General features: G+C 51.1%; 8 protein-coding genes across 8 annotated transcripts; 3 read left to right on the top strand and 5 right to left on the bottom strand.

The window, feature by feature from the left end:
- Positions 1-143: 143 nt before the first annotated feature.
- On the top strand, positions 144-811 carry VTN31DRAFT_3676 (uncharacterized protein; the record flags this gene model as incomplete). Its single annotated transcript, XM_069403981.1, has 3 exons — positions 144-260; positions 359-591; positions 658-811. The coding sequence occupies 3 exons, from the start codon at positions 144-146 to the stop codon at positions 809-811; spliced, it is 504 nt and encodes a 167-aa protein (XP_069261001.1).
- A 95-nt stretch (positions 812-906) lies between these two features.
- VTN31DRAFT_3675 (uncharacterized protein) lies at positions 907-2,274 on the bottom strand (the record flags this gene model as incomplete). Its single annotated transcript, XM_069403980.1, has 2 exons — positions 907-2,043; positions 2,104-2,274. 2 exons carry the CDS (start codon positions 2,272-2,274, stop codon positions 907-909), a joined length of 1,308 nt encoding a protein of 435 aa, XP_069261000.1.
- A 370-nt stretch (positions 2,275-2,644) lies between these two features.
- VTN31DRAFT_3674 (uncharacterized protein) lies at positions 2,645-4,076 on the bottom strand (the record flags this gene model as incomplete). Its single annotated transcript, XM_069403979.1, has 4 exons — positions 2,645-3,217; positions 3,273-3,720; positions 3,790-3,875; positions 3,942-4,076. 4 exons carry the CDS (start codon positions 4,074-4,076, stop codon positions 2,645-2,647), a joined length of 1,242 nt encoding a protein of 413 aa, XP_069260999.1.
- A 931-nt stretch (positions 4,077-5,007) lies between these two features.
- VTN31DRAFT_3673 (uncharacterized protein) lies at positions 5,008-5,969 on the bottom strand (the record flags this gene model as incomplete). Its single annotated transcript, XM_069403978.1, has 7 exons — positions 5,008-5,055; positions 5,142-5,319; positions 5,371-5,434; positions 5,496-5,582; positions 5,646-5,742; positions 5,805-5,903; positions 5,958-5,969. The coding sequence occupies 7 exons, from the start codon at positions 5,967-5,969 to the stop codon at positions 5,008-5,010; spliced, it is 585 nt and encodes a 194-aa protein (XP_069260998.1).
- Positions 5,970-6,338: 369 nt separating this feature from the next.
- VTN31DRAFT_3672 (uncharacterized protein) lies at positions 6,339-8,119 on the top strand (the record flags this gene model as incomplete). The annotated part of the gene is made up of 2 exons (XM_069403977.1): positions 6,339-7,958; positions 8,009-8,119. 2 exons carry the CDS (start codon positions 6,339-6,341, stop codon positions 8,117-8,119), a joined length of 1,731 nt encoding a protein of 576 aa, XP_069260997.1.
- Positions 8,120-9,748: 1,629 nt separating this feature from the next.
- VTN31DRAFT_3671 (uncharacterized protein) lies at positions 9,749-10,474 on the top strand (the record flags this gene model as incomplete). Its single annotated transcript, XM_069403976.1, has 2 exons — positions 9,749-9,953; positions 10,017-10,474. 2 exons carry the CDS (start codon positions 9,749-9,751, stop codon positions 10,472-10,474), a joined length of 663 nt encoding a protein of 220 aa, XP_069260996.1.
- A 1,077-nt stretch (positions 10,475-11,551) lies between these two features.
- Positions 11,552-15,338, bottom strand: VTN31DRAFT_3670 (uncharacterized protein; the record flags this gene model as incomplete). Its single annotated transcript, XM_069403975.1, has 11 exons — positions 11,552-11,894; positions 11,955-12,329; positions 12,376-12,456; positions 12,509-13,127; positions 13,184-13,299; positions 13,353-13,424; positions 13,475-13,598; positions 13,651-13,998; positions 14,046-14,208; positions 14,264-15,075; positions 15,122-15,338. 11 exons carry the CDS (start codon positions 15,336-15,338, stop codon positions 11,552-11,554), a joined length of 3,270 nt encoding a protein of 1,089 aa, XP_069260995.1.
- A 647-nt stretch (positions 15,339-15,985) lies between these two features.
- On the bottom strand, positions 15,986-16,525 carry VTN31DRAFT_3669 (uncharacterized protein; the record flags this gene model as incomplete). Its single annotated transcript, XM_069403973.1, has 1 exon — positions 15,986-16,525. One exon carries the CDS (start codon positions 16,523-16,525, stop codon positions 15,986-15,988), a length of 540 nt encoding a protein of 179 aa, XP_069260994.1.
- Between the last annotated feature and the right edge of the window lie 6,086 nt (positions 16,526-22,611).

Raw genomic sequence — 22,611 nt, 5'->3', positions numbered from 1 at the left:
GGGTACAAAATGTTGCCAGTTCCGACGATTCAAGTCACGTGATCTAGTCCACGCTTGGCGAATCGGTGATGATTGCGGGCACCAAAGTTCACCCAGCACGACTGATCTCTGCCATTGTCTGCCCATTGAGACCCCTCGTCACCATGTTCGTCGCCCGGCGATCCGCGGCCCCGTTGAGGCGGTTGCTCCAGCAGCAGCCCCGACGCAGCGCCTCTCATTCTGCCCATCATCATGCGGAGCCGGTGAACGAGTCCTTTGGCGTGAGTTCCCCTTGCCATTGCTTCTTCCGGATACCAGGCAAATGAGACCTCTACGCTGCGTGGGTGAAACGGGCCCAATGCTGACCCTGCATGTCTAGCCAAGCTTCTACGTCGCCGTGTCGACCGTTGCCGTCGGATACGCTCTCTACCGCATCAGTCAATCGCCTGCCGAGTCGTTCGTCACCCGCCTGATCAACAAGTACTGGCCCGACCAGAAGGCGTTTGAGGAGCGCAATGCCCTGCATACTGCCATGCTGGAGAAGGCCGCGGTGGACCGGCACTTGTTCTACGGCGCGCCGGCCCGGGATTATGTCGAGTTGAAGGATCCAGAGTACGTTTCTCCCCCGACAGAGATGGGAAGAAAAAAAATGGGGCTGGCGACTGACAGCTATGGCAGACTCTTCAACGGTGGCTCGCCGTACAATGTCCCTGCAGGGTCACGGGCCGATGTCTCCGCCGTCGCCGCGTACTACCACAGGAAGAACCAGCAGATCGAAGAGCAGCGGGTAGCGCGCATGAAGGATGGGAAGGTTGTTTCCATCTACGATTAGACTGTTTTGCTTGTACATATGAAACGCATTACTTTGAATGGTTCGAATGGAAAGAATTCCAGTCGAATATCTGTCTTTGCTTCACTCTTGCACCGTCATGAATTCGCCAAGGCTGTACCTGGCGTGTTGGACTTGGACTTGACTAGTACCTGCAGGATCGTCCTGCCGACACCATCGGCGCTAGTCTCCGTCATCGACTTCGCATCCACGTCCTCATTGGGGGTTTTCCGTTGATGCAGAACATGCAGGAACTCATCGACACCGCCTCCAACCCCGAAATAGACCTTTTTCGCAGCGACCAGCGCGCGGCTTCGCGGCCAACGCAGGAACGCCAACAACGTATCCGAGAATGCAACCAACGAATCCGGCGAATATACTGTCTCACTAGCAAGAACCAATGTGCGTCCAGAGCCTGCTTGGCTATGATCAGGGCCACCGCGTGACACCAGGTCGACAAACGAGGCTGACCATGCACCGGATATTAGATCAATGGTGATCCCAAGCTCAGCGAGATCCGCCGCGAAGGCTTCCAGCAGCGATGCATCGATATCGAGTTCCCCTTCCAATGCTAGCCCATCGCTCCCCTCTCCGCTGTCGTCGTTGTTGTCGTTGCTGTTGTCTTGATGAGGTTGCGCGTTCAGCCACCACGTAAGGATAAAGTTTGGAATCGTCACCATGCGCAGGACTACGTCGTTATAATCCGCCAACACAAACCGCGTCCTTCGCCTCGTTTTCCTTGTCCGTTTGTCTCGGAGGAGCCGCGCGAAGAGCGCCAACGACGGCATCGCGCTCCCACATCCGAGTTCGATGACCTGATCAATCCATTCTTCTTCCTCGTCCCCCTTTGCCTGATTACCGGCCGTCTTCGTCAAACATCCAGCACCCTCTTCTTCCTCCTCCTTGGGCAGATATGAAGCTAGATATACCGCACATTCCCATGTCTTGAAACCGCCCTCGTATACCCCGGGTGTCAGGTCTCCTTTTTCTAGTCCAGAGATCAATGTTTTATTTCGTATCCTTTGCGCTCCAGGTGCCGGAGTGGTAGTATCATTGCTATTTGTACCATTTTGTTCGTCGTCGTCATCACCGTCGTCGTCCTCCGCCATGAGCTGTGTGCGGATATCGAAGACTTCCCGTCGTCCCAGGTAGATTTTCCCTTCACCACCATCCTTCGATGCGTTTATGGGCAGTGTCAACGTGTTGTAAGAGATCTGCGAGGGAAGGGTACTAGTCTGATCGACCACTGGTTAGTCCATAACATCGGAGAGAAGATCAGCATACGCAATATTTACCCATTCGTCCAGCCGGTGCAGAGTAGCAGGGATGAGATTTATTGTTGAAGTATGACCAGCGGAATGGATATTCGGTGGTTGTTGTCGTTGTTGCTGTTCGGGCGCTTGGTCAATGTCCATGTCCGTATCGATGTCGTCCCCATGGAACCCAAAGCTGAATGTGGATGCCATTATGTCCGCGTGTCTACGGCCTTAATGTTTCTGTGATTTCTATGTTCAACTGCTCTCGAGCTGTGAAGCGCATGCCGCATGAATCGTGGGGAAATTTTCTTGATAAGATCGCGGCTTATCGTCGGGTTTCCATTCTAAAGCGGTTAGGCCAGTTGACAGTCGTGACATGAATTGAACAAGGCCAATATCACACCGCACTTTTTGCAAGACACTGTGGACTCGTCGTGTCATCCAGAAGAGTCATCTTCTGAGATTGTACCAGTTGTCACCACCACAATCTCTATTCAAACCGAGGCATTGTTACATCCTACTCATCTAATCTAGCAGAACTTTTCTATCGTACAGAAAAAAAAAAAAAAAAGGAAACCCATCAATGGTTAGCCGTTCCATTCACAGCAACCGCAGCCTCCAATGCTTGCAAAACATCCGCCTTTAGATCCTCGGCATCCTCAATACCGCAGCTCAACCGAACCAGGTCGTCATACACGCCCGCCGCCTCGCGCTGCTCCTTGGGGATGCCTGCGTGCGTCATGCTCGACGGGACCTCGCACAGACTCTCGATCCCGCCAAGACTTTCCGCCAGGACAAAGATCTTGGTCTTCTGGCAGAATCGCTCGGCGGCGGCATGCCCGCACTTGATGCGGAAACTGAGCATCCCGCCACCCATGCCGTCCCGGTGCTGCTTGAGGGCGATGTGGCGCTGCGGGTGCGAGTCAAGGCCCGGGTAGTTGACGGACTTGACCAGCGGAGAGGCGGCCAACACCTTGGCCACCGCGGTTGCATTCCGGGTGGCTTCGCGGGCGCGGAGATGCAAGGTCTTCAGGCCGCGGTGGGCCAGCCAGCAGTCAAAAGGCGATGGAACCGCACCAATAGCATTCTGCAAGAACCCGAGGCGCTCTTTGAGCTCGGGGGAGTTGAAGGCCGCAACGCCCATCAGGACATCCTAAATGAAACCGTTAGTGATTCCTTCCCCTGCCACCAGGAATCGTAGCTCTCACCGAATGTCCGTTGATGTACTTGGTTACCGAATGCACGACAATATCAGCGCCATGATCCAGCGGGTTCTGAATATACGGACTCAAAAATGTGTTGTCCACGACAACCTGGATCCCATGCCGGTGCGCAATGGTTGCCACCTTGCGAATGTCCACCAGTCCCAGGGTGGGGTTCGAGGGACTCTCAATCCAAACGAGCTTGGTGTCATTGGGACGAATGAGTCCCTCGATATCGACTTCAATTGCCGGTGTGAAGGTGACGTGGACCCCGTGCGCGGCCGCCACTTTAGTGAAGTAGCGGTGTGTCCCGCCGTAGACATCTGACACAGAGATAACGTGGGACCCAGCCGCGAGAGATTGCAGAATGGTCGCCGTCGTCGCGGAGCCGGAAGAGAAAGCGAGCGCGTACCGAGCATGCTCTAGCGCTGCGACAGCCTCCTCAAAACGTTCCCTGGCAGCGCGGTGACTGTCAGCCGAGGTTGCTGCGCCGAAAAACCCCTGACGGGGTCTCTCTCCTTACCGATTGGGATTCCCGCTGCGCGTGTATTCATACTGCCCAATGGGTTGTCCAACGCCTTTTTGCGCGAATGTTGTCGAAAGTGTGATCTGCGCACAATGTCCAGTCAGTTTGATGGCACCGGAAAAAAACACTGACGTAAATCACTACCATACCGGCTCAATCACCGCACCTGTTGTCGGATCAGGATCCGCGCCCGCATGAACTGCCCTTGTCCCGAACTGATGCTGCGGGGATGGCGGCCGGGTTGGAGTATCGATGGGCCCTTTTTCTTCGGATAGCTGCGTCATGTCTCTTGTATGAACGACGGGAAAGGGACAGCAGGGGAAAGACAGCGAGTGGTATTATGCAAAGATTGTCGAGACAATGCCTACGGGGAACAATGCTCCAGATAAGAACGCTGGAATTTGGAGAAAAATACACCAGCAATGAACGGGTTGTACTCCGTAAATGTTTTTCTTGCTTTCCTCGGAAGATTTGTCAGAATACGAAAGTCTCGAGGCTTCCATCGCCGAGATCTCGGACAAAGCCCCTTGACGTCAAACGCCTTCAATAATGTCAAAAAGGATTATCAGATCGAGCCTTTGATTATCAATGGATCTCATCTTGCATGTTCTTTTTTTTACCATCCGCGCACGTCATTCGCGCCGTTGATTAAACCATCGCATGTTGGCCTGAATGGCTGCTGGTTGGCGATTGACCCTCCATCGGATGATCGACCGGAGTTGCTTAGATAATCAGTTCGGAGTGATCAAAACTTCAGGGCAAGGAATGCACACAAGTGCGGACGTCATTCCGATTCTAACCGCTTGATCAGTGATCTACATTGATTCTAGTGCATTCAGATGGACTGAATCCATCTTCTCATTGTTACTGTTGATCGTTTGTGTACGTTGGACACCACCAAGCACGTCGAAGAATGCTCGATATCACAGGTTGTATCGATAGGTTCTGGAGGCATTCTTCAGCAACCTAGCACCCATGTGTCTCTGTCATGACCAGCATAATTGAGGGCACAGAATCAAGGCATGTGCTGACGTGCCTTGAACACGGAGTTGGCTGCATAGGTAGTTGCAACCTCCGCCTAGCCCTGGACAATGGCTCACGTGTCGGAGGGAGGAGTCCAGTGACACCACACCCGTGTGATAATCACGTTTCATCGACATCGAACCTTGACCTTCCAGCGTGTAACACAGACGTCTTCGGAGGTCGTACTCTTGATTATTGCCACCAAACCACTGGCCCCAGTCCCGCCATCATCATGGAACCCTGGCGGAAGCTCTTATTAGCCATCATCTTCCACAAGCTGTAGAGGAAAGTATCGGGAATCGAAGTGAGAATAGGGGGATACACACCTGAATCGAATAGGGAGGTTTCCGCTCAGAGACCGTCACCGTATCCGGATGATCAGGTCCTGTAGGAATCTGATCGTGCCACTCCTCTGCCTCGACTCTGAATCTTACAATCTCTCCAATATCAAAGTAGAAAGTGTTGCCATCATTCTCCCATATCCAGACTTGGTCTGCCACGTCACTATGGAACCCTCTTTAGCGATTGATCCTTTGGAGAGCACATCATACTTACAATCTCGATCCCGGGAAAAGAAGATCCGGCGGAACAAAGATATCATTGAAAAATTCGAGCCCGACTGTGACAAGGGTGGGTTAGTGTGATCAGAGAAGCGAACTCGGCGCAGGCGGTCGACGAACTTCTCAATCCCTGCTCCGTTGAACCAGTAATTTTACCCATGATGATCTCTCCCTTGAAGGGTCGAAAGACAATGAGTCGGAATTTAACTGGTAGAGCCGTCAGTACTTTCGCAGTAACGGCGTATCCGAGGGTTTTGTCAAATCAGATACCATTGACATTAACAAGGCCATTACCATGGCCGATGAGTCCATCGGACGACTCTAGCAAGTCGTAGAAGCCAATACACAGGCCGATCTTTTGAATTACCTGAGGGAGTCAAGTCAGCTACAATGGACCGACAACTCTTTCTCAATGAACTGGGTACGAACTTTGTTCGCATATTTTTCATTGATGTTATCTTCAATCGCTACCGCGCTAAGTTTGGAAAAGTCCTCTGGAGAGATCTGCACAAGATCGGATATTGTGGTCTGGCCAAGTCAATGGACGAGTCTGACAGAAATAATTGACGCTGGGAAACTAACAAGGATGAACATGGCTGATGATTATCGTGATTTCACAGCTAGATGTCCCAAGAGGAATCTTTCATCATCAGTAGCACACCATTGCACTTTGCAAGACTGATCTTATCAACTTGAACCGAACCAGATTCATCCAGCTTCGAAAAGGGGTTGCAGCCAATCATCGATTAGATTCTTCCATCTTATCACGTGACTCGCATAGCTAAGCTTTTCGGCCTCGGAACGGAACAACTTTGATTTTCTGAAGCAGCTCTCTGCCGATGAAGAAACTAATAACTATTCAGAGCTATCAGACCGACAGTCCAAGACCCCGGACACTGTCGCGACCAGCGAGATCAACGCTGGCCATTATGAAGACATAATTCGCACCAGCCGCCTCAAACGATGGCATCCCGGGGTTTTTCGTTTCCTCCCCCTCCTCCGCCTCCGCCGCAACAACCGCAGCAGCAGCAGCAATCGAATCCCGGCTATGGCAACCACAATAACGTATACCCTTCCTATGGTGGAAGAGGTACGGGAGGGCCCAAAGGCCGCGGTCGAGGCGGTGGACAGCGTGGCCGTGGTGGAAAATACCCCCAGTTGAGCCAAGGAAACTACGGAGCAGGAGGATATTCAGCGACAACTACGGTACCGGGCGGACTGGGGTATTATTCTGGACCATATCAGCAACAACAGCAGGGCTATTCCATGTCTGGTCATCAGTACCCGAACATGCCCAGCTCGTACCCGGCATATTCTCATCCCATCTATGACGTTGGGTATGGCTCTTCGTCGCAAACAGGGCAGGGCCAGATGGGATCACATATTCCAAACGGTGGATCAGGAATGGGGACGCATATGCAATGGAATCATGCAGGTCCTGCCGCAGGAAACTACTATGGTTCGGCGAACGATGCGTCAAGTCACCCATCTCGAGGAGGTTTCAACGGAGGAAACAATTTCACCGGACAGAAACGCCCGCTGTCGACGATTGAAAAGTCCAAATCTGCTGTTCCCCGAACCCCTGCGCCAGCCCCGGTTCCGAGTTTTGGCGCCTCTCTTCCGCTTCCTCCCAAACCCCCAACGCCGGTAGATGGTCCAACGTTGCCGAAGAAGAAAAAGCGAAAATACAACCAGCTTGGTTTGACGCCAAAAACAGAAGAGCACGAGTCGACTGAGGAGGAAGGCGATGCCGATGAGGAGTCACGATTAGCAGCCAAGTGCGGCAAGACCGAAGTCATTCAGTTTAGCTTCAATGGAAAGGTGTCGACGTTGCAGTCACCGGCGGATATCGCAAATTGGATTGCAGAACGAAAGAAGCGGTATCCCACCAAGGCCCGGATAGAAGAGAAGAAACGGTTAGAAGCAGAACAGGCCAGGGAAGCGGAGGAGGCTCGAAAAAAGAGGCAGCAGGAGCGGGAGGCGGCACGTCAGCAGGCCAAAGAGTCCCAAGGGGACGCAATTGCTGACTCGAAGGACCCAATTCATGCGGCAATTAAGGCCAAACGCAAGGCAGAGAAATTACGAAAGAAATTGATGAGAGAGGAAAGGAAATTGGCCAAGGCAGAAGCTGACGCTGAACGGGCTGGACTAAAGACAAAGGATTCACAGCAGGACGATTCTGCGACAGACAAAAAAGTCGAATCAACAGAGACAAAAGCAGCTGCAGAGATCAATGACGGGTCAACCACTGCATCTGCTGCAATGCCAAGATCCTCGCCGGTCGATGTGGATACCGATGATGAGACGTCATCGAGCGGATCGGACTTGTCGTCCGACACGTCGGACACCAGCAGCGAGGAGAGCGACTCGGATTCTGCACCAGAGGAGTTGACGTCTCGACGAACTCAACCGGAGCGAGTTCCACCTCCTCGCGAAACTCGACGACGAAAACCCTGTCATCAGTTCGCGCGGAGAGGCAAATGCTCTCGCGGGGACCGATGTCCCTACTCGCACGAGCCTGGCGCTCAGGTTCTGAAGCCCGGTGCATCAAGAACGCGACCTAGGCGGAGTCTTTATCAGATGGTATGGATCCTAGATACGATTTTCTGTTTCCACATGCTGACCGCGAGGAGCTTGTGGCCCAAGAGGTTGAGGCTCAAGACCGGCAGGTAATGCAGGCCATTGCCTGGCTGGGGACGCACGGCTTCCTGGATGAGCCGGAAGCAGCAACGCGTCATGAATGACCATGTTCGTATTGAGCAGCTCAGCTGGGTAGCCTACGAGTACTGCTGCTGTCCCGAGGCAGCTTCGGCGTGTATGTCTAGAGATTAGATGACAGCAAAATCAAGACCGGTAACTATGGACTCCAACTTACGGAGTAGGCCATAACTAGTTCGAATCTGACCTAACGCTTATCCGATCTCAGGGAGGGATGTTTGTAAGCTGGCCAGTCTCAGATCGCCCTGCAAGCGTAGCCGCGCAATGAAGACGCCAATGCGGTTAAGTTAATAGTTAAATAAACCCCACAACTAGTCAGGGGTTAACTTTGGCCTCGTCATTATTGAAGGTCAACATTCGGGGGTTCCGTACCAACAGGCCTAGGTACAGTATTTAGTAATTGTTGCAATTGAGCCCAGCCATCGGCCCGGTGGCGCATGATCTAGGCCTAGCACCGTTTGTCCCTTGGGCTGGACGAGAGGAAATATCATTTCCAGCGCCTCGGATTGTTTGTGAACGAATGGAGCAAGAACTGCTGGGGTGATGCGACTTGACGCTCTGCAAATCCCCAATGTGGTTCCGTACGCCAGTTGACAGTTAGGTAGGCGATGGTGCGGCCCCAGCGCTCCCAAGCCTCCTCTGGCCTCTGGCTTCAGGGGATGCGCTAAATCCGCTCGGCTTGGCGACTCCGAAGGTTCAAGGTTGGTTACATAATTGATCACATGATCCAACCTATTCTACAATTGCGGAATCCCATTGGCCATTCTCGACGCAGGAACCATGCTGATTTGTGCGCGAGTTCAGGGTCCTCAGGGGTTGGCATGAGCTACTCCTAAGAATGGCATAACTAACCTTGGGTAGTTTGGTCGAAAGAGGATTAGAGGAAAGCCAAGTCCACCTCTAAGTTATTAACCTAGGTTATGGAGTTATCGGGCTCTCTTCTCCAGATTCCGACTCTCCGTAAAAAGTGTGAATCCCATAATTACTCCGTACATACCTAGGTAGGTAGGTAGGTTACCTAGGTAGGTTATGCAGAAGATTGGCAGCTGCAGAATGCACACGGCAGGAATCAGGAGTTTGGGAAAACCTCCGTCGAGGTTCCTGAACCAATCACGGTAATGTCAGAGGGCAAAGCGATGATATGCACAGACCTTATCTTTCAGAATGAACTAACCTATACTCCGTACTCGTCTCGTACGATTAACAAACTTACCTTAACCTAATACTAATGAAGATCCTCCTGGGAAAAGCGTAACCTCCATTCAATTTCGGCTAGACCTCTCTGCCGGAGACCAATCGCCAGCATTTGCCCTGCCCCTACAGGATTGGCGTTTCTTCCCAGCAGAGAAAACTCTCGATTCCCCCCGAGTCTTCTCCTTATCTTTTCTTTTTCTTTTCTTTTTCTTTTCTTTTTCTGCTTCGCCACTGTGAACCAAGTCCCTGTTCCCGACCTCGTCACTCCTTTCTCATTCGGACTCGGTCCGCAGTTGTGTGGTTCTGTTTCTTCAAACCCTCCCGTGGTTAATCTCTCTTTAATTGCCAAACTACGGACTGCCTTTACTAGGTACTTTGTAATAATTACCGTTGTCGAGAGTCGCTCTTTGCCTCGTCGCTGAATTTCCCGTTCAATCTCATCGCCCATTGAGCATATCACCATGTGCTTCTTGATCTTCTTCCTGGGCCTGCTCGCCGCCCTCGTGGCTGCTGTGGAGAATCCCTTCACCACGCCGCCGGGTGGCTTCAAAGTCGAAGTGGACAAGTCGGTCACACTGGAATGGCTTCCGACCACCGAAGGCCCGGTAACCATTATGCTGCAATGGGGCAAGGTCACGGAACCGGAGGATGGCATTGTTGTGGCCAGTGAGTCGACCATTCTTATATAGCAACGTAAAACTTGCCGTTTCTAAATGCTCTCGGATGCAGGCTCGATCGACAACACCGGTAGCACCACCTGGAAAGTCCCCGACAACCTCCCCACTGACGTCGGCACGTTCTTCTTCCGCATCTATCCCAACGACAATCCCGAGCTGTCCAACTACTCGCCTCGTTTCGACATCGAGGGTCTGTCGGAGTCGACCACCTCGACCACGGAGACCTCGTCCACGACGGCGACGCCGACCAAGACGAAGTCCCTAACCAGCTCTACTCCATCCAGCACCACCCTGGTGAAGACGACCTCGGCACCGGCCAGTTCCACAGCCGCTTCTAGCACTACGACCTCTTCGTCCGAGTCTTCCACGTCGTCCACGAGCACGTCGTCCACCTCGTCATCCACTTCTTCCTCGACCAGTGTTCCCAACACTCTCGGCGAGGACGGTGCGGGATCGCTGCACATCCCGGTGGCCATGGCGGGCGTGATGGCCGCCTTGGCTCTGCTGTAAATCTCACGATGTTCTCGGACTCGTGACGTCAGGAGATGTTTTGCTTCCTTCTCATGGCCCCTTGCTTTTTCTCCCTTCGATTCGTACATATTTGTTTCTTCGTCACGATGTACGTTCAGCTTGTACATAGCTTGATGTACATTTGTTTTTGTTATGGGATTCCATGGTCAAGAACCCCGTGGTGCGCAGGCTCTCTTGGACGTTCTACAGAGGAAATCCGATGACATCACATAATGATTTCGGCAGCTTCTTGGGAAAACCCACTCTGGAGAAACCAACCCCAGAGGATCGACAGTGCGGACGACTGCAGTGACAATCAAGAGCTTGAGTATCTGAGACCCGGCCAATCACGTTTGTTTCCGCGTCGTATAGCATCATGACTTGCATTTATCGGAGATGCATCTGATCTGATCCTCGTATTTTCTCGGCACGTGCCGAAGAACCATTACTTATTGAACGAACTTCGTATGAACCAGGGTCAATTGTGAACTAGTCGACAATAGTACATACAGTAGTTCGATTTCAAACCAACCGGTTAGAAGCTAAATTGATGAAACTGCGCGCAGTCGAGCACGGAAGCAGGGGTGTTCGTAGGTCGTCTGAAGTATCATGGAGTTGTTCATCCCGAATTCCTCAAATTAGTTGAACACGTAGGATGCCTAAAGGGTACTGCACTTATCGTAGGTTAATATTTTTCTATCTTAGCGAGATTAAACCCAGGTACGGCAACCATCCACAGTGGTACTGCATTTATCCACCTTTCATTTCCCTAATATGATAGAGGAGCATCAGGTACGGCAATAGCTATGAAATAATATCCTAAACGGTGTTAGCCAATAATAAATACTGCGTTTATCTGCCCTTCTTCCCTTTTTGTGCGTTCGTGGGGAAGTTAGGGCAAATAACCTCTCTAGAGCTCCAGACTGTAGTAGTTCAGAGTACTCAACCCAAGGCAATGCAGATCAAAACCACAAGAACTGGATATGATCTGATTAATCACGACATATCCCAAGCGGAGAACAATGCATGCATATGAATTAAAGTGACAATAACTACGGAGTACGGAGTACCTACGTTTTAATGCTCCACCGCATTCCGTCGCTGATGTACCGAAGCACTCGTACTCGATGCAACGGCAGCAGCATCCGGAGCCTGAATCACCTCAATCTCATCGCCGTTGCCCCCGTCAAAATCATCATCTTCATCCCTAACCGTTGACGTGTATAATCTGTTGAATGCCGACTCCGTTGAGAGGAGCGTGTACGGGTCGTCGAATTCGATGAGCCGCCCACCGTCCAGCATGGCGACTTTGTCAAAGTCGAGAATCGTGTCGAGTTTGTGTGCGACTGCGAGGATGGTGTGTTTGCTGAAACGCTCGCGGATGACGCGTTGCATAATCTCGTCCGTCTTGCTGTCGACACTGATTTGAGTTGTTAGAATCGTTAGGTTGACTTGAAATCTGGGTGATGTCGGAACGTACTTGCTCGTTGCTTCGTCCAGGATGAGAATGTTGCTATCCCGAAGCATCGCTCGTGCTAGACAAAGAAGCTGTTTTTGTCCGTGGGACAGATGGAGTTCCTCAATGTCGACGTCTAACCCCCCCTTATCTTCGACGACAGAAAGGAGGTGCACGCTGCGCAGTGCCTCGTGGATCGCATCGTCCGGCTTGACGTTCCAGGGATCGACGTTGAGTCGGACCGTTCCCTTGATCAGGAACGGGTCTTGAGCTACTCCAGTAATCCGGGAGCGGATCTCCTGCCGCGGAATCGTCGACAGGTCGATTCCATCGATTGTGATGCTTCCGGAGAACAGCTCGATCATCCGGAACAGCGCGAGCACGAGGGAACTCTTGCCACTGCGATCGTCAGCTCATGTCGTTGTTGGGGTGGAACCGGCCTTACCTCCCCGTACGTCCGCAGATGCCGATCTTCTCGCCGCCACGAATCTCCAGGTCGATGTCTTGGAGTATTGGCTCCGATGCGCTAGTTCCTTAGTCAGCCTGCACCAAATCAGTTCACCTTGAGATTTCCATACTGATAGCCAGCTGAAATTGACTTGAACTGAATCTCTCCCTTCGACGGCCACTCCGTCGGCAACTCCCCATTCTCCCCAGGCTGATCTTCGGGTTTGAGAGTCTCGTTGAACACCTTCACCCGTGCAATGGCTCCGATATGCGTCTCCAGATTCGTCCAGAATGTGATCAACATCTTGATGCTCTGACTGAATTGAATGATGTTGAGCAGCGCCACACCCACATACGCTGCGTTGATGGACCCTCGCAACTCGACAACGAGAATAATCAAGATCGTAGCAATGGCTGCAACCACCAGATCAAGCACCAGAGTCAACCAGCGCTGAACGGCAAACAAGAGATAGAATGGCCGCTGGGAACGTTCAAGCAACTTGCGACTTTTCTCCTCCATCACCCGCTGCCATCCAAAAGCACGGATGGTTACTAGCCCACTGAGACATTCCGTAAATTGAGAGTATAGCGGAGCCTTAGCTTCGAGGTCCAGAAAGCGCAACTGGCGAGATGTCCGCAGATAGAACTTTTGGATGCAGTAGAGGACGCCAAGAACGAACGGGAATGATATCGCTGTGTATGGCGAGGCGACTCCAATTAGGGTTGTTTGGGCAATGCACAGGACAAACGCTCGAATCAAATCAGCAACCTGTCAACAGATGGATTTCCAGTTGTTTGATACTTACTCGCAAAGGTGTTCAGTGCAGCCACTGGGAGCTCCATATCGATCAGCTGGAGATCCTGACTAAACCTGTTAAGCGTCACGCCCATGTCTGTGGTCGAGAAGAACAGCGTTGGAGCACTAAAATCACCTTGATCAGCAGGACCGCCACGAAACCGAAGGGAAACGCTCACTTGAGCACGGTGCTGAGCAACGTTCGGTGAAATTTCTCTCCAGATTGAGGGACCATGGTGATGATCAATTGCCTGTGAAGGTAAGATTCGCGCTCGAAGTCAAAGAAACAAGTTCAACTTGCCAGCAACTGATCACTAGAGAAATCATCGCCAGTGCGCCCAGCATCACGTAGATGCCCAAATAATAAGACGTCATCTCATACGGATACTCGACGTTCGACGCAACCCACCACTTCAACCAAATGCCTGGCAAAAGACCGTTAGCGGAGCACCCAGAGCAGGGAGCCCAAGAACGTACTCGGAAATGAAATGCAGAATACAAATCCAGATATGAAAAAGGCGAAAATGATGACTCCCACCCAGCCGACCGAACCCATGTAGTAACGGTAGATGGCAAAGTCGCCCGTCTGTCGATTGGTTTCAGCTTCGAGGTCCCCATCGGTCTGGATCATCTTTTCCTCCTCGGATGCGGATTGCTTTTTCTTCTTTGGCGCAGTATCAGGAGTGTAACTCCAGTCAGGCTGAGGGAGATTGAAGCTCGAAACGTAATTGCTGGTGGCTGCGAGGGCATCAAAGTGTCCTTGTTCGACAATTTTGCCTTCCGTATCCAGAACAATGACATGATCAACGTACGGAATACGCTTGACTGCAAGGACTTAGTTGGTGTGCCAGTATCCAGTTGACCTCACTTACCCGACGATGAGGCGATCAGAACAGTGACGTTCATGTTGCGCCAGATTCCGATCTTACCCATCAAGCTGTGGAAGATATGGTTTTCTGTCGAGGTGTCCAAGCCACTGAAGGGATCGTCCAGAATGACAAGGTCCTTCCTCGCGTAAACGGCTCGAGCCAACGCCTTTGGACAATTAACCTAGCGCTCCCGACTGCGAATTTCGACCGAGGGCACTTACAACTCGCTGACTTTGCCCCGTACTCAGAGCGACACCTTTACTGCCGATCCGAGTTTGGTCTCCACGAGGCAGTTGGCGAAGATCCTGCTCCAACGCACAGGCATGTAGCACTGTATGATACCATTGCTCATCAAACGGACTGGATGCGATGATACTGTTTTGGATCGTGTCGTTCATATGCCAGGCTGTTTGATCACAGAAGGCGACACGGTTCGTCGACACATAGACGGAGCCTTGGATACAAGGAATTTCCCCCAAAATACTCTTCAGAAGAGTGGACTTGCCGCAACCGACCGGTCCAATGATCATGGTGATCTTGTTCTCTGGAACGCACATTGTAATCGACTTCAGCAACGGAGCTTTATTGTGGTCCCAACCAAAATCCGCATTGAAAACCATGATACTCAGCTTGGGAGAGTGTTCTTGGTCTTTGGCCAACTTTTCCGCCTCGTGGAGCTCTTTTCCAGGCAGACAGATTCCATTTGTTGTCGTGCTGGACTTTTCCGAAGCCGCCGTGTGGTTCGGTTTTACAATCTCCTCCTCAGAGCTCTCATGAAGCGAAAGTAGCGTGCGTTGGTCAACCAGTACGTCTTTATCCAGGAATGCTTGAATTCGAGAGAAGCATCCTATCGACGCCACAAAAGCAGACAGCGCCATGACGAGAGACGTGATGGGGTCGGTAAGGAGAGCAAATATCGACAATGATGTGTAAACTCGCGCGGTGCTGAGAGCCATATCATCACCTTTCTTATGCGATACGAAGACAAACACAGCGAACGTAATGATAGGTGCGAAGACCTGCGTCAAGTACGCTGAAAACATGTTAGCAGTGTTAGACGTTAAAGGTTCTGATCCTACCCAAGCCCATATTCCAGATCAAAATACGGCGGAATCTCTTGGAGATGTTTAGCTCGTCGACACGCAAAGCGTGAATGCTTTTGAATAGAATGTCTCTGAGCCCAGTCATCTTGATCCCCTTCATCGAACTCAACATTGCAGTGGTTGACGATATCCGCTTCTCGATGGCCTCTAACCAGAGACCCTGACGAGATATCACGAACCTCAACACGATCATCGTTCCAATGAGTGAAACTAACAGGTAATCAATCAGTACCGGACAATCTTACAGCTGCTGCCGCTGCTGCTGCTTGGACTAACCGATTGATACCGCGATGGGAACAACGCAGGCAACACCGAGCTGTCCTTCCAGGAGAACGATAGCCACCGCTATTTCAGCCAAGCTTGCCCAGATTTCATGCATGGTCTGCCAGCCTTGGACAATGCGCTCGATATCAGCACTCATCAAGGTCAATGATGATGCCGGATCTACATCACGCATGCTAAGATCCGTCGTTTTCCGGGTTAGCATGGAAATGAGGCCACCCCGAACCATTGTAATTGCTCGATATGTTAGATGCTGATATTGGCCCATCGCAATCTACCTGTCGTCAGTCAGGCAGCGGTGCCACATTCCGAAGCACTTACGGCAGCTCCAACGTAGACAATGATATAAGCTCCGATAAGACCGTAACCAGCATGCGTTGTCCATGGGGTCACGGGCTCCATAGAGAAAATCACCGCCCTGTTGATCAGCAGTGGCTGGCAGAATGTCAATCCTATGAGGCAGATTCGAGGAGGAACCACTGCTAAGATTGGCCATTTCAACGTGCGCAGAGACACGAGGAATAGAGAATTGGGACTTTTGTTCGTCACTAAGCCAGATTAAGCCGACAATCCTCCTTTGAATTCAATTTGCGGGAAACCGGCAGTTATCCTACCTTTACTCCATGCAGCCTCCATCCGCTCATGCACATGGTCGGAAAGGAGCTTTTTGTCCAAAGTGAAGAGGTCATCGACCCGAAGCAGATTGGAAAAGCCACGCCGAAAGAGCGAATTCAACCACCAGAAAAAGCCCCGGTTATAAATGTTCCCAGTCGCTTCCGGCGGGCATGGCTTGTACTGCGGACGCAAGATGCGCCGCTTTTCGATCGCTTCCAATATAACCAAAATGGCCTTGATTGCGACAGACACGGTAAAAATGACGGCGATATACCTGCCAACAGTGCCCGTCTCCCGCAGCCATAGCGTCCGGGCACGCGCAATGTCGAAGAGAAGACTGAAGAACAGATATACATTGAGCAGGAACGACGGGTGAATGGTGCGGCTGTGTTCGTAATACGACAACAAGCAGAATACCGACGTGGAGATGAACGATAACGCGTGCAGAGCAATAGAGGCTCTAGTTCGTGAAACAGAGGGCATTGTCCACAATATCAGAAGGACTAGTTGCACGGCTCCAAGGCCAAAGTACGCTGCCTACCGGTTCCCATGTCAATTTAGGGTTAGGGTTATGGATTTTATCACATACCAACTTGAGCGGCAACAAGGAACTCCCGACAACCTTGCTAGTCTTCCTGCGTAGGAACAATAGCCGTGCCGAAGTTGGAAGTAGCAGCAAGCATATGGGAAGGATGGCCAAAATGGCCTCTTCGAACAACAAGGAGAAATCAAATCCGCCGCGACAATGTCCAGCATAGTAATGCAGCTGATTGTCAAGTTCGTCACATGTCGACTCGTTGGACGCCATGATGCCAATAAGAGCAACTTTCGAGAACACGATGTGAGAACAACATGAAGAAGGACCGCTCAAGTCCAGAAGATTGTTTCATAGACGGCTACAGAGCGTATCCGAGCTCTGATGCCGCCACTTCATCGGTCTCGGTTTTCCCGAGTCCACCGCCAAGGTAAAGGGTTATGGATTTTATCACATACCAACTTGAGCGGCAACAAGGAACTCCCGACAACCTTGCTAGTCTTCCTGCGTAGGAACAATAGCCGTGCCGAAGTTGGAAGTAGCAGCAAGCATATGGGAAGGATGGCCAAAATGGCCTCTTCGAACAACAAGGAGAAATCAAATCCGCCGCGACAATGTCCAGCATAGTAATGCAGCTGATTGTCAAGTTCGTCACATGTCGACTCGTTGGACGCCATGATGCCAATAAGAGCAACTTTCGAGAACACGATGTGAGAACAACATGAAGAAGGACCGCTCAAGTCCAGAAGATTGTTTCATAGACGGCTACAGAGCGTATCCGAGCTCTGATGCCGCCACTTCATCGGTCTCGGTTTTCCCGAGTCCACCGCCAGGGGAAAAAAAAAAAAAAAAAAAAAAAAAGAAACTGATCTTTCCAATAGCAATGGGATCGGCTGATCACTCTGAATCATACTTGTTGTCAGCCCCATTCGTTCATCTTGTCCGCGCCATAAGACTCTGCGCATGAGTGCGGTTTGCCGTCTCGGCAAGGTGCTGGGTACTTCTCGCCCCAGAAAAGACTGTGTGGTGCAAGTACAAACTACAAATGCGTCACCTGCGACAACCGTGGGCCATGCGGTGGATCGGACTTGTCAGCTCAACAAGGTACTTCTGGTTCGTTTACTGAATGGGGTTTATTTTCGGTTACTTTGTCCCTTATTTCGCACTGTACTACTCCGTACGTGCGACTTGAATAGCTGTCTCTCTGGCTCCAAACCTATTCCGCTCTGGAGCTTTCTTTGTAAGTCATCTGGACTTTGGAATTCAACAATGTCCATTGTATTCCCGCCAAGTCAAGGCCATATGGTTTGCAGATCGATGGCATCCGGATTGATTCGACGCCAGTCCAGAGTGAGACCAAGTGCCCTGATTCCTGAGTGATCCTGGTCGATTTTCGCTTCAGTTTTGTCCCCCATTGGCAGAAGCCCGTCGCCGGACATCAGGACATGACCTGTCAGATCCAACATGGTCTTGGAGGACGTTTGAGCAAACAATTCACCCTATAGGTGGCCGCAGATTTGGAAATCGAACGAAATACGAGGAACTCCGTCCTCTGCATGTATCCTTGAAGTCTTGAACCTGCTGCGAATCGGAGACGAGGAGCTCCTGCATGCGATCTGCACACAATTGTATTGGCCTACCTGAATTGGGGATAGCTAGATTTGCTGACAAAACTTGGATATATGATCGAAAATGGATCTCCGGAGTTGCTTCCAAGAGGACACATCCATTGGGTTGGTCGAGAACTTGGGATAAAGTATTCGTATTAAGTCCTGCGTACTTTCAATGGCTACGAATACGGAGTGTTGGCATCCTAGAACAACGACAGTTTTCGCACAAGTTGAGAATGTGGCTCGTCTTTGCCTCTTCCTCATCCATGAACTTACTTTAGGTTAACCTCCGAGATTCCAAGTGACTAGGTATACTCCGTACCTAAGGACAAAATAGGTTAGTTTAGGCCTAAGCTAACAATTGCCCAGTGTGGAATGGCGAGCCTGGAAGGTTGGCCCTAATGGTCGATCTGCCGCGAGCTACCTATTCTGTACATCAGGGAGCTTGGTCAATATGCTCCTATGTAAGTACTCAACAAAGGTCGTCCTTTTCAAGTGATCTCGCAGAGTCGCAGGTCCCATGATTTTGGTCATTACTTCAATCGGTAGTGATTTTCTTGAATGATACTAGTCCCTCATCAATATGGCTACCTTGCGATGATTAACCTACTCTCGTACACTTGGTACACTTGTACAGGTCACTGTACAGCAAGGGATAGACTACAGTACTAACTAACGTGGACTCCTAGAATTCAATCGGAACGCTCCGGAGACAGGTCGATTTGTCAGTTTGAGCGATCATGACAAATGAACAAGGGAATCTACTTTAGTTCATACGCATCTACCTACTTAGGTACTAGTACGTGCCTAGTTACAACTCGAAAAAGGCATCCAGACATGACCTCAGTCATCAACATTGAATCTGTGGGTGTACATGCCCCCAACAGATTACCCTTCGAGTTAGAGCCTCCTTTGAGGATCTCGCCTGCTGTCTACGCTCTATTCGATGATTCGAAGAACCTGTAAAGTAGGGAATTCGAAGTCCGGAGTCCGGAGTACCTAGAACATGCAGTTATATCTCGTATTCGAAGCCTTCAGCAACAGCAATAGTTCTCGAAGAGCCAATCCCCAAGGTGGGCCGATTTGATGTTGTACACGTTCGGGTTCCGGCAGTGTTACACTGCTATAGAGACGGAAGTAGGTACCTTGATCGATTGACAGGGTTACTAGAGGCGCCCAAATTCTCCTTCCTGGCCGAGCCGCGAGTAGACGCTGAACGGCCAGCCAGATTGTCGATCCGGAATCAGCCAGCTCCCCGCAGAAGAAGAATCGGGCGGGAGTTTCTCTCGATGTGTATTTTGAATGTACTAGCCTAAATGGAAAAGAAAAGGGAAAAAAAAGCTCTTTTGCGCAAATATTACATTCGAAGTGGCATACATACTGCCATTGAGTCATGTCTTGCAGTGGATCGTTCGCGTGATTGCAGATCTTGGGAGCGATGTCCGGCATTCTCAGTCATCGCTATGTGGCTTTTTGTGGCGTGTATGTACCTACCCCTCGGTACTAGGTAGTAGTTTTTATGGATGCCACCCCGCGATTTCGCAGAACGATTTCCAGTCTATGACTGATCACAGTCTTGTAACAGGTAACCTAAGAATTTGTGGGGGGTATATCCGACCTTACCAGGCCTCGTTGCAGTAATTTCGGAGATCCCGGGTCCATCAATAAATTGGGAACAATGCCCACGACGACAATTCATGTGTGGTGCACGGGGACAAAGCAGGTGATGGCGCTTTTTCAGGCTGGATTCTCGAATCAACGCCCAAGTCGACGGGATCTACAAGCAAAGGACCCCATCGGCCAATCATCCACGAACCAGTTGGCCTTGTTGAGAATTTCAAGTCATTTTCTGGAGAAAATCGACAAGCCTCCAATAGCTTCTCGGCAGGCCAAATTTGGTGATCCAGCTCAACTGCAACACCAATACTCTTTGCTTCGGGATTCTAAGACTCGTATACTAGCGAGACAAATACTAGTCCGATGAGATCGCATGAGTCGTGCCATTTGACTCGTGGTTGTGCAGGAATCATGCAGATCAGTCTCCAGCGAAATGCCCACTCTCTTCCCAGATCGCTTCGAATATAGAAACGCAGCGAAACGCGACAGGGACACCTGTCAGCAAAAACCAGAAAAATCAAGCGAAGTACGTCGCACAGGACCTGAATTAGTTGTAGCGTACATCCCGGACCAATAGGTCTTGCTGTAGCTGGGCCCTCCCCCTTTCCCCAACGGATGGATCGATGGCGTTTGTGCAGCAGTGAGTACGAGACGGAGAAGATATTCGCCAATCGCTATGATCTGGACCATCCGTTGCGTTGGATGGGTCTTCGAGCTTCTAGGCGAGTCTAAAGGTGTCATGTACGTACCTATACCCACCTACCTGTATGCTGATTGCATTTCAGATTCCAAGATTCTGACAGTTCTTCGGTATAAGGAATGAGTTGCCCTGATGACCTCGCTAGAGTCATGCCGGACATCCCGCTCGGACTGGGGGCTAGTGATCTTGACCGAGACCTTGTCTCAGACTGGACGTTGCGGTCGACTGTGGAAATGATGCTACCTACTTTGAGCGCTTCTTCTCCGGCTGCAAGTGTGGTCAGTAGCTGAGAAGACATCAGTATGCATGTGAGATATACCGATGGGCCCCATCAATGCAGGCTGCATTGCCCATGTCCCACTGCCATGTGGGACTAGATCTTTGGACCCGAAGACTCACATCATGAAGGTATAGAGTGTAGAACACATAGATAGTCACGAATAAAAAAAAGTCCCAGCTTTTACCACTGGCTATATGTCCCTCTGAGCCTCGAGCAGCATCAGCAGTGCCTTTGCGTGATCTCCCAAGTCTCCTGAGTTCAACTAGCTTGATTCTTCAGTCTTCTGCTCAGTTAAGGTCTCAGTTGTTCGAGATAATAGACTTGAAGTAAGCGTGCTGGAGTCATACTAGGAGCTCGGTGACTAACCAGTATCGAGAGCTTGATACCTAGTCGACGAGCTATGGCATCGCAGCGCGTTTCTGAGCTCTCTGACAGTTTACGGGGAGCAACCGCATGCCATCTCCCGGGCGTACGGGATGGCAGCGCAACGACGCTGGCTAAACATCGCATGTCATCTAGACTGGATCTGGTTCTACCAGCCGTCACCGAGGCTGTGGCGCGCAGTCCGGAATCGGTCCCTGCGATTGTACAAGCCGCCTGGGCTTTGGTACTTCGACACTATACCCGACTTGACGAGGTATGCTTCGGATATGCCCAGGTCGGCGTCGCTGGTTCTGGACCAGAAGAACCAGAACGGACGCGCTATGTCAAGGTGAACGATACACTTTCCGCGGAAGAAGTCCTACAGCAGGTTCACGGTAAGTCCGATGAGTATCTCCATTCCTCCACGGTTAAATCTGCCGGAAATTCGGAGCAATCCCCTGTCACATACAATACCAGCATCATCTTGCAAGTGAGCAGCGGTACGCAAAATGCGGACCATGCAGCAGCTCTCAACACCATTGTGTTGCCTGACAAGGTGAGACCAACCCAGATACACAATATGTTTCGCTTTCTTATTCGGCAGTGCATTGTTCGAGTCCTCCTTCAATTGGTCGACGGTTCTCTCAACGGTTCCCTCGAATGGTGGTATCCAGACATCTCCGCGTTCTTCGCATCTCGTATTGCCCAGGTGTACCGTCGAATGCTGCAGACGTTGTTGTGTTCGCCGCGAACCCCCATTTCCGATCTGGTCTTCCTCACGCAGGAGGACTACGATCGGATTCTTCATTGGAACTCCAAGATTCCAGTGACTGTTGATCGCTGCATTCACGACATAATTCAAGATCGGGTGCGAGTAGCCCCGGAGGCGACAGCTGTCTGTTCTTGGGACGGTAGCCTCACGTACGGCGAATTGGACCATTTGGCAACAGCGCTCGCAACCCGCTTGATCGCGCTCGGGGTTGCTCCTGAGGTTCGAGTGTCCCTCTGCATGGACAAATCGGTAGGTTGCGTTCCTCGATGACCGATATTCAGGGTACTAATGTTTCCCAGAAATGGAACATCGTTGCCATGCTCGGCATATTGAAGGCCGGCGGGGCCTGTGTTCCGCTGGACCCAAGTCACCCAGTACCGAGACTCCAAATGCTTATTCAGGCAGTCAATGGGAAGCTTCTGCTATGTTCAAGAAGGCATGTTCTGCGGTTGGAGGGAGTTGCGCAGACAGTTCTGCCCGTGGACGATGGTTTCCTGTCCCAATGCCAGGACAATTCTGCCCGGATTCCTTTTACTGCCAACAGCAATAACGCTGCGTACGTGATCTTCACTTCTGGCTCGACCGGGCAGCCCAAGGTACGTTGACAAAGAAGTTCGGAAACAAACTGAAGTATTATCGTGGCAAGGGATCGTGTCAGGATTAGGGTTAGGGTTACTTTGAGAGCTGACGAT

Source organism: Thermomyces dupontii (assembly GCF_041956625.1).
Source record: "Thermomyces dupontii strain NRRL 2155 unplaced genomic scaffold VTN31scaffold_3, whole genome shotgun sequence".
In the NCBI taxonomy this organism is placed as follows: Eukaryota; Fungi; Ascomycota; class Eurotiomycetes; order Eurotiales; family Trichocomaceae; genus Thermomyces; species Thermomyces dupontii.
The sequence above is the reverse complement of the archived record's forward strand: the minus strand, read 5'-3'. Positions and strand labels throughout refer to the sequence as shown.